The 13,069-nt window shown below is 45.1% G+C and overlaps 2 protein-coding genes across 2 annotated transcripts; both read right to left on the bottom strand.

Moving 5' to 3' along the window:
- Positions 1–2,121: 2,121 nt before the first annotated feature.
- On the bottom strand, positions 2,122–3,093 carry LOC310851683 (olfactory receptor 5AR1-like; the record flags this gene model as incomplete). Its single annotated transcript, XM_083754315.1, has 1 exon — positions 2,122–3,093. One exon carries the CDS (start codon positions 3,091–3,093, stop codon positions 2,122–2,124), a length of 972 nt encoding a protein of 323 aa, XP_083610441.1.
- Positions 3,094–7,762: 4,669 nt separating this feature from the next.
- LOC310826453 (olfactory receptor 5I1-like) lies at positions 7,763–9,172 on the bottom strand. Its single transcript, XM_083701288.1, has 2 exons — positions 8,994–9,172; positions 7,763–8,806 (listed from the first exon to the last, which is right to left on the bottom strand). Exons 1-2 carry the CDS (start codon positions 9,039–9,041, stop codon positions 7,796–7,798), a joined length of 1,059 nt encoding a protein of 352 aa, XP_083557414.1. The 5' UTR covers positions 9,042–9,172; the 3' UTR covers positions 7,763–7,795.
- Positions 9,173–13,069: the final 3,897 nt, after the last annotated feature.

Genomic DNA, 13,069 nt, shown 5'->3' with positions numbered 1-13,069 from the left:
CACTGTGTTGGAAGCCAGAGCGCATGGAAACACTGTTTACCTTCCCACCACAGTGGTACCTATTTATTTACTTGCACTGGCATGCTTTTGGACTTCTTGGTTGGCAGGAGCTGTGACAGAGCAACGGGAGCTCACCCCATTGCAGGGATTCGAACCGCCAACCTTCTGATTGGCAAAACCAAGAGGCTCAGTGGTTTAGATCACAGCGCCACCCTGTTCATTGTTTTATTGTTATGAACTGTGAACTGTGAACTATGACATCATAGTGAACTAACTACATCATACAAAAGTTAGTTAGACTCTCCCAGATATCAAATAGTGAAGAACAAGTATGAGCTGCAACAAAATGTTGCAGTCTGGAGTAAATAGTATGAAGTGCTCAGTGTTGCAGCCAGCCAGGCAACCATTCCTTTCCCCAGGATACTCCATTCTATTTCCCCCAAGATTTCATTTCCCCTGCACAACAATCAGTCAGCATTCCATGACCATGCCCAGTCTTCTTTGTGCTGTTCCCTCCTACGCATTTCCTTTTGGCATCTTAAAATCTTGGGTTTTCCCTAAGGCTGCTGATACCTCCGTCTTGTTGGTAGGTGTGGTCCTTTTGACTTCATAAGGACTCACACTTGAAGAATGAGTTTGCTATTAGTATATAGGATAAAACTACACAAACCCATCAAAAATACAAACACAGTAGAGTGGCATCTTTTATTTTGTCAGTTCATTCGCATAGATTAATTTTAGGTACACAGAGACATGGTGGTGTGAGAAAGCAAATATGTACAGGGTTCTGGGTTGTTGGTTTGGGGTTTTTTTTGCTATTATTATTATTATTATTATCTTACTTTCTTCTTTCAACCCTTGGAATATAATGAGTCACATGGTCAGCTGAAGTCATTCGGCTCCTGAAGTATGAAATCTAAACCCCCACCCCAAGTTTGAGATGGCTGATTAGGGGCACCATTAAAGAGCAAAGGAGCAGCAGTGATCTATATTTTGTAAAATGCTTTGAACTTCTATTACAATCAAATGGCATGTAAATATTGTGCAAAAATAAATAAATCAATCAAATATACCAAACTGCAAAAGCATGTTTTTTTAAAAAATAGAGTGCAATCCAGCCAAAGTTAAGAACCCTTTAAGTCTCGTTGACTCATTTCAACAGGGTACAGTTTAGCATTTGCCTGACTATCCCACTGAAATGAAGTGATTCAAATCTGCTCAGCCCTGGGGACAGACAGGATTTGGGGAAATAGCTGGATTACAACATACTACCAAGATAGTTTGAAAAAGACAGAAGTGACACGCATATTTTGCTGATGTGTGAACTGTTACATATGGGCATTTTTAAAAAATCGTATGGTTTGTACAGTGGTTTTCCCTTTCTGCCTTCTGGGAGACGTCTCCACATTATCTGCCAAGGAACCACTGCTTGCTGTAGAAAATTCTGGGGCGTGTTTTAGCAAACATACCATTTACTGTGAGTGGTGGCCAAGCTTGCTGGGCCTCAAAGTTGTTCTGGGTGAACTGAGTGTGCTCAGGGACTTGCCCACTGCCCTCTTCCAGCCACATATAGCACAGAAAGTTTGGCAGTGGTCGGCACATTCATTTCAAAGAAAATGGGCCCACCACTGCAGTTCGCCACACAGATGAAGCATTATTCTTAAACCGAAGAGCAAAAGAAGGGTTTCTGAAAGGGAAGATTACTCATTTTTTTAAGTAGCAGGAAACTTGTCTTTTCAGGAAGCACAGGTCTGGCCTCCTCATGAGGTGAAGCTGTTGTCTCAGGCAGCCGATCTGGGCCCGAGGAGCACACTGTTTACCTCCTCCTCTGTGCCTGGACCCCTGTGGCTGTGCCCCTGCTGCTACACCCTCCTTGTTGTGCCTGAGGTGCACTATGGCTGTGCTGGCAAGGGGGCAGCGGTGGCAGCACAATATGCGGGGGCAGTGGCAGTGGCGGTGGGCAGGTTCAAATCTGTGGGGAGGGGCCAGTGGCATTGGGTGGCCATACATTTTGCTTGAAATACTAAAACATCCGCGGTCAGATATGAGGAAGTATCTCTTCCAGTGCTGATATACTCTCTGATAAAGCCCTGATAAGATACTTATCAATACTAGGGGTCATCAGAACACAGCTTTGCAAGCCTTAAGACTCCCTTCCAAAAGCCTTAAGTTGGCAAGTGCTTTTGTCAGGGCATCCTTCACATCCTTGTTCCTCAGACTGTAGATCAGAGGATTGAGCATGGGGATCACTACTGTATAGAACACCGAAGCCCATTTGTCTTGGTCCAAGGAAAGAGTGGAGCTGGGCCGAAAATACATAAAGAGTATTGTCCCATGGAATATCCCAACGGCTGTAAGGTGGGAAGCACAGGTAGAAAAGGCTTTGCGTCTGCCTTCAGCAGAGCGCATTCTTATGATTGTGCCCAAGATGTAGACGTAGGAAACAAGAACCATGCCAAGGCTGCTGGCTAAAATACAACCAAACAAGACAAATAACATGAGCTCATTTTTGTATGTGTCAGAGCAAGAGAGCAATAGAAGAGGAGGCTCATCACAGAAGAAATGATTGATGATATTAGACTTGCAGAATGGTAGTTGGAATGTACAACAAGTGTGTATCATTGCATCCACAATGCCTATGAAATAAGCCATAGCCATCAACCGTCCGCAGACTCTTTTGGACATAAGGACTGAATAGTGAAGGGGATTGCAGATGGCCATGTACCTGTCATAGGCCATCAAAGCCAGCAAAAGGCAATCAAGATCTACAAAAAGGGAAAGTATATATAGCTGTATAGCACAGGCATTGAATGAAATCCTTTTGGTCTCAACTAAGAGGTCAGCCAGCATTTTGGGAGCAATGGCTGAGGAGTAGCAGAGGTCAGCAAAAGAGAGGTTGCCCAGGAAAAAGTACATGGGGTTGTGAAGCTGAGGCTCAACGCAAATTAAGACAATCATCCCCACATTCCAGATTACAGTGATGACATAAATCAGTAGGAAGAGCATAAAAAGAGGGAGCTGCATTTTTGGATCATCTGTGAATCCCAGAAGAATGAATTCTGTTATGACAGAATTATTTCCTTGATCCATCATTTCCCTCAATCAGTGCTGGGTTCAGGATGATTCTTTCTTTTCCTTGAGAAGGGAAGAAAGGAGATTGGTGTTTTTGACAGTTCCCTCCAACTTCCTTTTTGTTTAGAAAGAACAGCAGTCCTGGATTCAAGATTATGGCCATCACAAGCTCACTGCACTAGTTTAACACAGCACCAGCTGTGGTCCACATCCCTGGCACATCCCTGTTTCAGCCTTCCTTTGGGAGGCTGATAATATATATATACCCGCAAAGCCTGAGCAAAGCCTACCTTAGGTTTGCCATATTTGAAGAGGTAAAAATCCATACACAAAAACTTCTTGAGCTTTTTTAAGGGCAATTGCCGAAGAATCCCTCAGCCACTGCCGAGCCCAAGCTGCCCATACCAGAGTCCCATCCATATTACAACCCTATCTATATCTGTAATGTGCAAAGTTGTGGCCAATTTTCAATCCCAACAGTTGTCTTCTTGAGTTTGTTCCACCTACCTTTGCTATTGTCTTTGTCCATGGGAGTGTGGGGCTCTTCAAGTGTGTCCGCAAGAGAGGTTTTTTCTTTTGAAGAACAGTGTCAATGGAGGGCAGATTCAGGGCTTTAGTGTCTTTACCAGAGGTCTGGTGATGCTATAGCAGAACCATACACTAAATATCTCTTTCTGATTTAGTGAACTTACCTGAGATGCAAACTGGGAGGTTTCTCTGCTTTCAGAAACTGAGTAGGGGGAAAGACCTTAAATGCTAGTTGCTAGCACCTGGGACATCATCCCTGATGCTACTGAATACCCCAGATATCCATGGTTGTTTTGATTAATAATTACATTTTAATTGGCTGCTTCCCTTCTGATTTTTGTAGTGTCTAAAACTTCCCTTCTGATTTTTGTAGAGACAGTTTCAACTATCTAGGTCTACTATAACTTCTACACCCTGGTCTGGATTCTTCCTGTCAATGATAGTGAGACCTCGCCACCAATCAATGGCAAGGCTCGTGGATTCTGCCAAAATACTAAGGCATGCACTCTCTTTCAGTCCATGATGGCAAATTGTACTTTGTTTGCTTCCTCATCAAATCCAGATGGACCATGTAGGACCCAGCAGCAGCAAATTCATTCTGTTTGTCCTCTTTGTGCTTCACAGCCCTCTGATGATCATTTCCTTTGTGAAGATATCACATCATGAACCTAAGTACTGATACTTGGGCAAACAAACAAACAAACAAACAAACAAACAAACAAACAAACACTACCGTGGTGTTTTAAGATGGTGGTTGAGATGCCTCTTGCAATGGCAACAAGATTTGCATTTTATATTCATGAATATATATATGCACACGTTATCTCACTGTCTCTGTTTTTGCAGACGTGGTAGACCCTCGGTTGGGGCAGCAGGCTCGGCCATGCCTCTTGTGTTGACCTCTTGGCAGCTTCAGTTGCTAGGGCCTCCTCCAGAGCCACCTGGAACGTTAGGTCCTTCTTGGCATAGAAGCATTGTTGCAGCTTCTCATCCTTCAGGCCACCTATGAGGCGGTCACGAAGCACGTTCTCCAACTCTGAGAAGTTGCAGAACCGGGCGGCTTGGCGGAGGGATGTCACGAACCCAGTTATGGTTTCTCCAGGGGCTTGCCACTTTGCGTAGAAGGCATTTTGACGAGCAACCACCAAGGGCTACAGCGAGAAGTGCCCCTTCAGCTGTTCCATTATTGTTTTGTAAGGAACAGTAGAGACGTCTTCAAGCTCAAGGAGAGCCCGGGCGATTTCGAATGTCTCCTCTCCACAGATGATGAAGAATATCGACCTCTTTTTGGCGTCTTCTTCGTTGGTGACCCCTTTGGCTTCTAGGAGGAAGGTGAAATGGGAGGCGTACGCTTCCTAGTCTCCTGACGTTGGGTTGAACGGCGAGAAGCTGGTGTCGGTTGCCATTCTGAGTTCCTTGGGGCCCGGAGCTGAAGCCTGGATACACGGTGCGAGGCAGCGGTGTGGCAGGTGGCGGTACTGCGGTGCTGGGTGTGGTGGTCAGCTCAGTGACCAGCTTCGTCACCAGTGAAATATATTCAGAGTCAAGAGTGGATTACATGCTCTTTATTCAGCTCATAGTGATGAGGAGGAATGGAAGTTCCCCCAGAATGTCTGCTTTATATACATTATTTACACAATGGGCCCCACATGATTGGCTAATTCCGGGATTCTCCTGTAGGCCAATCAGGTTGCGGATTCACTTACACCTGGAGCTGGATTGGGTGGCTCCTGTGGACCAATCAGACTGCTGCATTCTGAATCCTATTGTTGAAGGACCAATCAGACTGTTGTATTTTGGATCCTATTCAACTCAGTACATAATACCAGCAAACATGTACATAAATATATAAACCACATGTCTGAAGCAGCACAGGGAGACACTCCTGAAACCATTTTGACTCCCAAACTGACCAAATGTTTCTCTGCAAGGAGAGGGGGTGAGGGAACCTCCCCATTGTCTCAGGAATTAAGTAATTACCATCTCAAAGGAATGGCCAGACTACCAGAAAAGGCAATCAGATAAGGCATTATCAGATAACCTGGCAGACAGGAAAAACAACAACATTCAAATGTTTGTTGTAGACCGCCTTTTCTGTGATGTAGGTATGATGTTTGTGGGGGGTGTCTTGGGCTACACCCCTTCTGTGATGTATGTATGATGTATGGAGGGGTGGTCTGGCGTTCCAGGACAGGGAATTTCAAAATATCTATATAAGGGCGGGCACACCTTTGTTCTGGGTCCTCCTCCTGCATGTGAGGGGAGCACCCTGTTGCAACAGCTTTAATAAAGATCAGGCTTACTAGCTACTTTGCTTCACAATATTCTCTGGCTGGCCTCTGTTATTTTCTCCTACTGATGGAGAAACTACAAAGGACTCTATAAGGGCTCTTGTGTACCTCATAAGGGAATAAGGGCAGATTTTGTTTACAACACCCCTATGAGGCAGTTGGGGAGACTGAAGCTACCTGCCTTCCTACAGCTTCCTAAGTCCTCTTTTCTCCAGGTGTTAGGGATGTGGCTGAATCGAATGCCTGGGAAGGGTCAGATTCTGGAAATGAAGGAATGCCTGTACAAAGGGAGACAGAGTCTGACTCTGGAGATGAGGAATTGCAGCCACAGCCAGAGCAGGAGTGGGCTAGTTTGCCCCCCCTTTCACCAAGGGCTGGGAAAGCTCACAGGCAGAGGGAGGGGAGGAGATAGATGACATTGAGGGGGTTGCTATGCATCCGGGAAATGGGCAGTATTTAGAGGGATCTTCGTTTGATAGCAGGGAGGGGGTGACCAACTCGTAGCTAATGGCAGAAGACTTGGAGCCACTTTCTGGATGTAAATAAATGTACATAAAACTGCCAGAGACTCATTAATCCTTATTGGAGCTTGCTTGCCTGCCTGAGATGATTACACCAGGGTTTCATCCAAGCAATCTGAGATTGTACCTGCATGTCTGTCTTGCCTCTTTTGGTCCTTGGAGACCGGAAGGGGAGCCTGTCACAGCAGGAGGGGTAGACACCCATGTTTCTTCACCAGCCTGACTCATCTCTGCCTCTTGGCCTCCCTCATCCCACTCTCCTGCCTGCTTCTACTTCTGGACTTCTGTGTCACAGACTCTCCCAGCTCACTAACTCCTGTTACATCTTCAGCTTCTGACACCTCCTCCTTCCAGTCTTCTCCCTCTTCTCCCTCTGACCACTCATTGTCGTCCCACCACCACATCCTGGGTATACCCTCCAACATTTCTCAGATGAAAATAGGGGTGTCCCATTCCACAATGATGATTTTACTATTTATACCCACACATACAACTGGGTTGCCCCAGCCACTTTGGGCAGCTTCCAACATATATTAAAACATTAAAAACATTAAACATTAAAAAACTATACAGGATTGGCTTCAAATGGCTCGGGGGGTCTGATAACTCCATACCCTCCAATATTTCTCCAATGAAAATAGGGACATCCTAAGGAAAAGTGGGGCTTCTGGAATCAAATCAGAAACTGGGACAGCTTTTCTAAGTCAGGGATGTGCCTGGAAAATAGGGACACTTGGAGGGTCTGCCTGGGCTCTGAGCCTTCTTCCCTTGGGGTTCCCCAGCTGGTTCCTCCCACTATTCCTCTGCATCCAACCAGCCCCTGACAGTGCCCCACTAAAGGGATCCAGTAAGGAGTGCTTTGTCCAGGAGCCCAGATGAGGGACAATGGGCTATAGCACCCATCCAAAATGGCAGTCCTGGAGGGATTGAGCTGATGTCTGTCATAGGGTGACACTTAACCCAGAGTTAACCCAGATGAAATAATAAACCAGAAGGCTGGGTGGTTGATTCAGGATACATATCTGATGCCTTCTCCAAAACCTACTTAATCAAGTTTTGATTTGCAATCAATAAAGTTGTGGCCCCTTTGAACCCAATACCAGTTGTCTTATGCCTTATTATTTCCCTTTCTTTAGGCTCCATTGGCCACATGGTCCCTGCACCTGGGTCCACAATTGGTGTCTGAATTTGTCCCCGCACTGCACTGCACCGTCCCTTTCCCTTTTTGTGTCCTGTCTTTTAGATTTTATGGACTGTATTGTTAGAACTGACTGGGAAAAAGCCATTCCAGGAACAAGGAACAATTGCTCCACATAAATAAATAAATAAATAAATAAATAAATAAATAAATAAAATTTCTATGATTCTTCTTTTGACAGTCTCTCAGTTATGAGATTCCCGAACAAAGACTTTAGTGACTATTGTTCTCCGGAGGGCATTCTTCACATCTTTGTTCCTCAGACTGTAGATTAAGGGGTTCAGTACAGGGATAACAATGGTGTAGAAGACAGAGATGTATTTGTCAGAGGTGGGTGAGTACCAGGAGCTGGGGCGGGAATAGATGAAGAGGAGTGTCCCTTCATAGATGATGACGGAGGTCAAGTGAGAGGCACAGGTGGAGAACGTCTTGCTTCTTGCCGTAGCGGAGTGCATCTTCAGGACCGAGATGACAATGAGGACGTAGGAGATGATGATGATGATGGAGGACATGATTTCCACTGAGCTCCCATATGTGTAGAGCAGGAGCTCATTGAGGGAGGTGTCTGAGCACGACAGCTTCAGAAGCAATGGGAGGTCACAGAAGAAGTGGTTGATGACATTTGGGCCACAGAAGGAGAGCCTGAAGGCAAAGCAGGTGTGGACCAGGGCACTCAATGTACCACCAAGGTAAGAGAGGGCAACCAGCAGGAAGCAGAGCCTCGGTGACATGATGACGGTATAAAGAAGTGGGTTACAGATGGCTACGTACCGATCATATGCCATAGTAGCGAGGATGAAAGACTCAGTGTCAGCAAAAGTGCAGAAGAAATAAAACTGCAGTCCGCAGCCGGCATAAGAAATACCCTTTTTCGTTACCAAGAAATTGACGAGCATCTTTGGGACGATCACAGAGCAATAGCAGAGGTCAACCAATGACAAATTGCTAAGGAAGAAGTACATAGGTGACTGGAGCTGGGGGCTGGTTCTGATCAGAACCATCAGCCCAATGTTCCCCAGCAGAACCAAGCTGTAGAGCATCAGGAATACCATGAAGAGGACAACTTGAATAGCTGGGCTGCTGGCAAAGCCCAAGAGGACAAAGTGGGTCACCATGGTTTCATTACCATCTGACATCTCTTTGCAATATGTTAGGTACTGGAAGGAGGTAGAAGCTGGACTGCAGAACTCAGTGTGCTTAGGGAAAGAAAGGCAACAGGCTTTTCAATAAAGCAGGCACCACAAAAGTAGGTCAGCAGCTACGACAATAAAAAAAGGAAGGTGTCAATTTCAAATGGGCAGCACCGTATAATTAGAAAGTAGCACTGTTAGGTGGTCATGGGAACAAATGTTCAGAGGATGAAAATCAGTTATAGTCACCGACCTGTATCAGGAAACGATATGGGCCATTGTTTCTCTCCTTTCCTTTCATCTGTTGTTGTCTTCTGCTAACTAACACACAGCTGGGGAAGGAACTCCAGCCCCCTCTTTATTTGATGCTGAATGTCTTGGCTTTTGTCAGGAGTCTAAACAAACAAACAAATTTGTATACCGCCCTGTATGCGCAGGTCTCAAGGTGTTTACAACATAAAATCACAATATCAAAATACATAACAAAAACAAAAAACAACCCACTAACCCCTCCCTCAATTGCATTGAATGTTCATTAGCCAAAGGCCTGGTTAAAGAGTAATCTTTTTGCCTGGATGAAGGAGCCATCCAAGATGTGGATGGATGGATGTGAAAGGAATCTCTCCTAGTTTCAACAAAAAGAACTCACTCAGTACTCCCAAGGTATCTGCACACATCCACTTCACCTTAAGGACAGGACTCTGTGTATGCACAGAGGCTATGTTTCTTGAATCTAAAAAACACACAAATATGCCGGTCATAATATAGAAATGGGAGCATGGGAATGACTGTGGAACATGGATATAAAATTTACAGCATGTTATGGTTTAAAGAGAGAATTATATGAAAATGCTATATAAATGGTACCTAACACCTAGTAGATCGGCAAAAATGTATAAAAATGTAATCTTACAGATTGCTCCGTGAAATACAGTTAGCCATCTGATGGTGCATAGGTTCTGTTGCTGTTGCCACAAAGAGCCTCAATATTAGTTAAGTAATGCTGAAAAATAAAATTGTGATAGTTACTCTTCTGAACAAAAATGCAGACCCATTCAACATACCTTTGGCTCCGTTGTTTTCCTTCTCTGAATTTACAATTTGCTCCTAAGCTGGAAAAAATGCTATATATGCTCCTTTTTCGAGCCCTTGGGGCATAACCTCTGAAGGATATGGCACCATAAGATCTCAGGAGTATTGTCTGCAGAGCATGGTAATTAAACCCTGACAGTTTTGTGCATTTTGCAGAGTTATTTTAAAGATAATGAAGTGCTTCTTATGAATCATACTATGAAATCTGTTTTAAGCTCCAATTTTTACAGTTGAGATCCCATGCTTAATTGTGACAATCAATCAATAGTCTCTGGACTTGCTGATACAAAGCAAGCATTCCTTGCCGCACATATGCTCAACTACCCCTTACAGTCAAGCTCTCCTGCTTGCCATGAGGCTATTCAGAAGGTTCTGAAGTGGGACTGTTAAACAGCTGCCCCCTTCCCCCAGTCAGACTGCTGCTTCCTTTCCATTAAGCTACAGCAGGGGGAGAGATGGAATTGTAGAAGCTCTCTATAAGCTCAGCAGAGGGATCAGTGACTTTCAGCTTCCTGAGCTCATTCCCTTCCAGCAGGTTGTTCCAAGAATGCTGCAATTAAAAACTAGTGCTGAGTTTGTCCCCCCCCCCATTCTTCTCATACCCTCTTCCTTCGTGTTATCCCTTTTTAGATTGTATTATTGATATTTGTGAGCTGCTGTGGGGACCTTTGGATGAAGAGTAGAGTAAATATTATCCATAGGCTCTGCTTCGAGGCATTATGGACCATGTCTGTAGCAGAGAGCTTGCCTTATAGGTGTATGCTCATCCTGTGATGTGGATTTCTGTTTGCACTGGGTTCCACATCACAGTCTACGCATGGAAATCGCGCTGCCCTCTACAGATATATAGAGGGACAACAAGGGATGCAGCTGATGGGATGCAATAGCAGAGGTGGGATCAGCAGCTGGAACCCTTCTCTTCTCCACTTTGGGGATGCTAATCTAATGAGGGGAATGCTTGAGCAGGACTAGAGAAACATGTTTCTCCCTCTCACCCTCTCTTAGGTCCTGGGTGCAGGTATGAGAGGTCAACGGGATGCAACAGCCAAACTTCTGGCAGTGGCGGAGCTTCATGCTCTGGCATGGGGGGGTGGAGAGCAGGCAGGGGCGGGGCTGGCGTGTGTCCTGGGGGCATGGTGTGCCGCCTGTAGAGGCGTTGCGTTGGTCCAGGGGGCGTGGTGCTCCATCCGTAGGGGCGTGACGCGCCTCCTGGGGGCGTGGCATGCCTGTTGGAATATTCCGTTCCACCTTAAGAACAGACGTGTGGAATTGTTGTATGTCACCTGTCTGTTTCCACTCCAGCACAGCTTGCTGGGAACTTCTGTTTTGTGTATAGCTTTTGCTTTTGCTGTCTTGCTTTGGACATGAAGGAGATCGGACATGTTTTCCTTTTGTCCTGATGTATGCTGAATAAACTGCTTGTAAATATGCTCACACATACTCTCCTGCCACTTCTGTTGTGTAGAGTTATATCTGCTGATAAGAGCATGGCCTAGCTTTTGACGTTTGGGTCGCTGATTCATGCTGCACCAAGGACTGGAGTTCATCCGGGACACCGGCTGAATGGAGCCAGCTGCCTGCCAATTGCCCCCGCTTCCTTGGTTGTATGCCAACAGTGCCGTCCATAAGGGTGTGGTGCCCAGCGTGAGTGGGGGGGGCAGCCACGATGGCACCCTGCTGGGATCTTGCTGCCGGGGGCGCTCCCCCCGCACACCTCTTCCTTCGCCAGTGACTTCTGGTAGCAGTTAAGAACATAAGAAGAGTCTTGCTAGATCAGGTCAATGGTCCATCTAGCCCAGCCTCCTCTTCTTACAGTGGTCAACCAGAGGCCTCTTGGGAGGCTCCCAAGCTGGACTTGAGTGCACTAGCACTCTCCCCACTTGTGCAGTGGCGTAGCGTGGGGGGTGCAGGGGGTGCCGGCCGCACCGGGTGCAACATCTGGGGGTTAGGGTTAGGGGGCGCAAATCCACGGGTTAGGGGGCACAAATTACTTGCCTTGCCCCGGGTGCTGACAACCCATGCTACGCCACTGCACTTGTGTCCCCCAGCAACTGGTACTCAGGGGCACAACTGCCTTTGACAGGGAAGGTTTGACATCAGGGTTAGTCGGCATCTTATGAATTTGTCTATTTTTTTAAAAAAAATAATATTTTATTAAGTTTCACGAAAATTAACAACAATAAAAACAACCCAAATCACAAAAAACCAACAAACGCATACAACGAAAAATACCAACAAAAGACAAAAAAAAAACGACAATAAAAAACATAAAGAAAATTCAAGATTAAAAACAAACTCTGTTTCGAATTAGTAACCTTCCAGATCTTATTTTCCTTGCTTCCACCCGCTTTCCTTTCATGTATTCCAATTTAAAATTAGTTCAGCAATTATCATATTATTCAAATTCATTTTTTATCTTTACCTTTATACTCTTATTTATCTTAATCACTGGAACCCCTTCATTTCATTTACAATGCCCTTAACATTCATAAATTTTACAATGTTTTTGTAGATAAACTTTAAACTTCTTCCAATCCTCTTCCACCTGCTCTTCTCCTTGATCTCGGATTCTGCCGGTCATTTCTGCCAGTTCCATATAGTCTGTAACTTGCATCTGCCATTCTTCCAGGGTGGGTAAGTCTTGTGTCTTCCAGTGCTTTGCGATGAGTATTCTTGCTGCTGCTGTGGCATACATAAAAAAGGTTCTATCCTTCTTTGGCACCAATTGGCCGACCATGCCCAGGAGAAAGGCCTCTGGTTTCTTCAGGAAAGTATACCTAAATACTTTTTTCAGTTCATTATAAATCATTTCCCAGAAAGCCTTAATCCTTGGGCAGGCCCACCAAAGGTGAAAGAATGTTCCTTCCGTTTCTTTACATTTCCAACATTTATTATCGTGTAAGTGGTAAATTTTTGCTAGCTTGACTGGGGTCATGTACCACCTGTAAATCATTTTCATAATATTTTCTCTTAAGGCATTACATGCCGTAAATTTCATACACAACCGTTTCGTCCACAACCGTTCCCAGTCAGCAAACATGATGTTATGACCAATATCTTGTGCCCATTTTATCATAGCAGATTTAACCGTTTCATCCTCAGTATTCCATTTCAACAACAGGTTATACATTCTCGGCAATATCTTAGCACTAGGTTCTAACAATTCTGTTTCCAACTTCGATTTTTCCACCTGGAAGCCAATTTTCCTGTCCGAATTATAGGCCTCTCTTACTTGGA

The sequence above is a fragment of the Podarcis gaigeae genome (genome assembly GCF_964106915.1).
Source record: "Podarcis gaigeae genome assembly, chromosome: 1".
Taxonomy (NCBI): Eukaryota; Metazoa; Chordata; class Lepidosauria; order Squamata; family Lacertidae; genus Podarcis; species Podarcis gaigeae.
Note: the sequence above shows the minus strand (reverse complement) of the source record. Positions and strands in the feature narration are given on the sequence as shown.

Coding starts and splice junctions, on each gene's coding strand:
- LOC310826453 (XM_083701288.1), bottom strand. CDS start 9,041: ATGAAAGGAAAGGAGAGAAACAATGGCCCATATCGTTTCCTGATACAG. Junction 8,807..8,993: donor CATATCGTTTCCTGATACAG/GTCGGTGACTAT, acceptor TCTTTCCCTAAG/CACACTGAGTTCTGCAGTCC.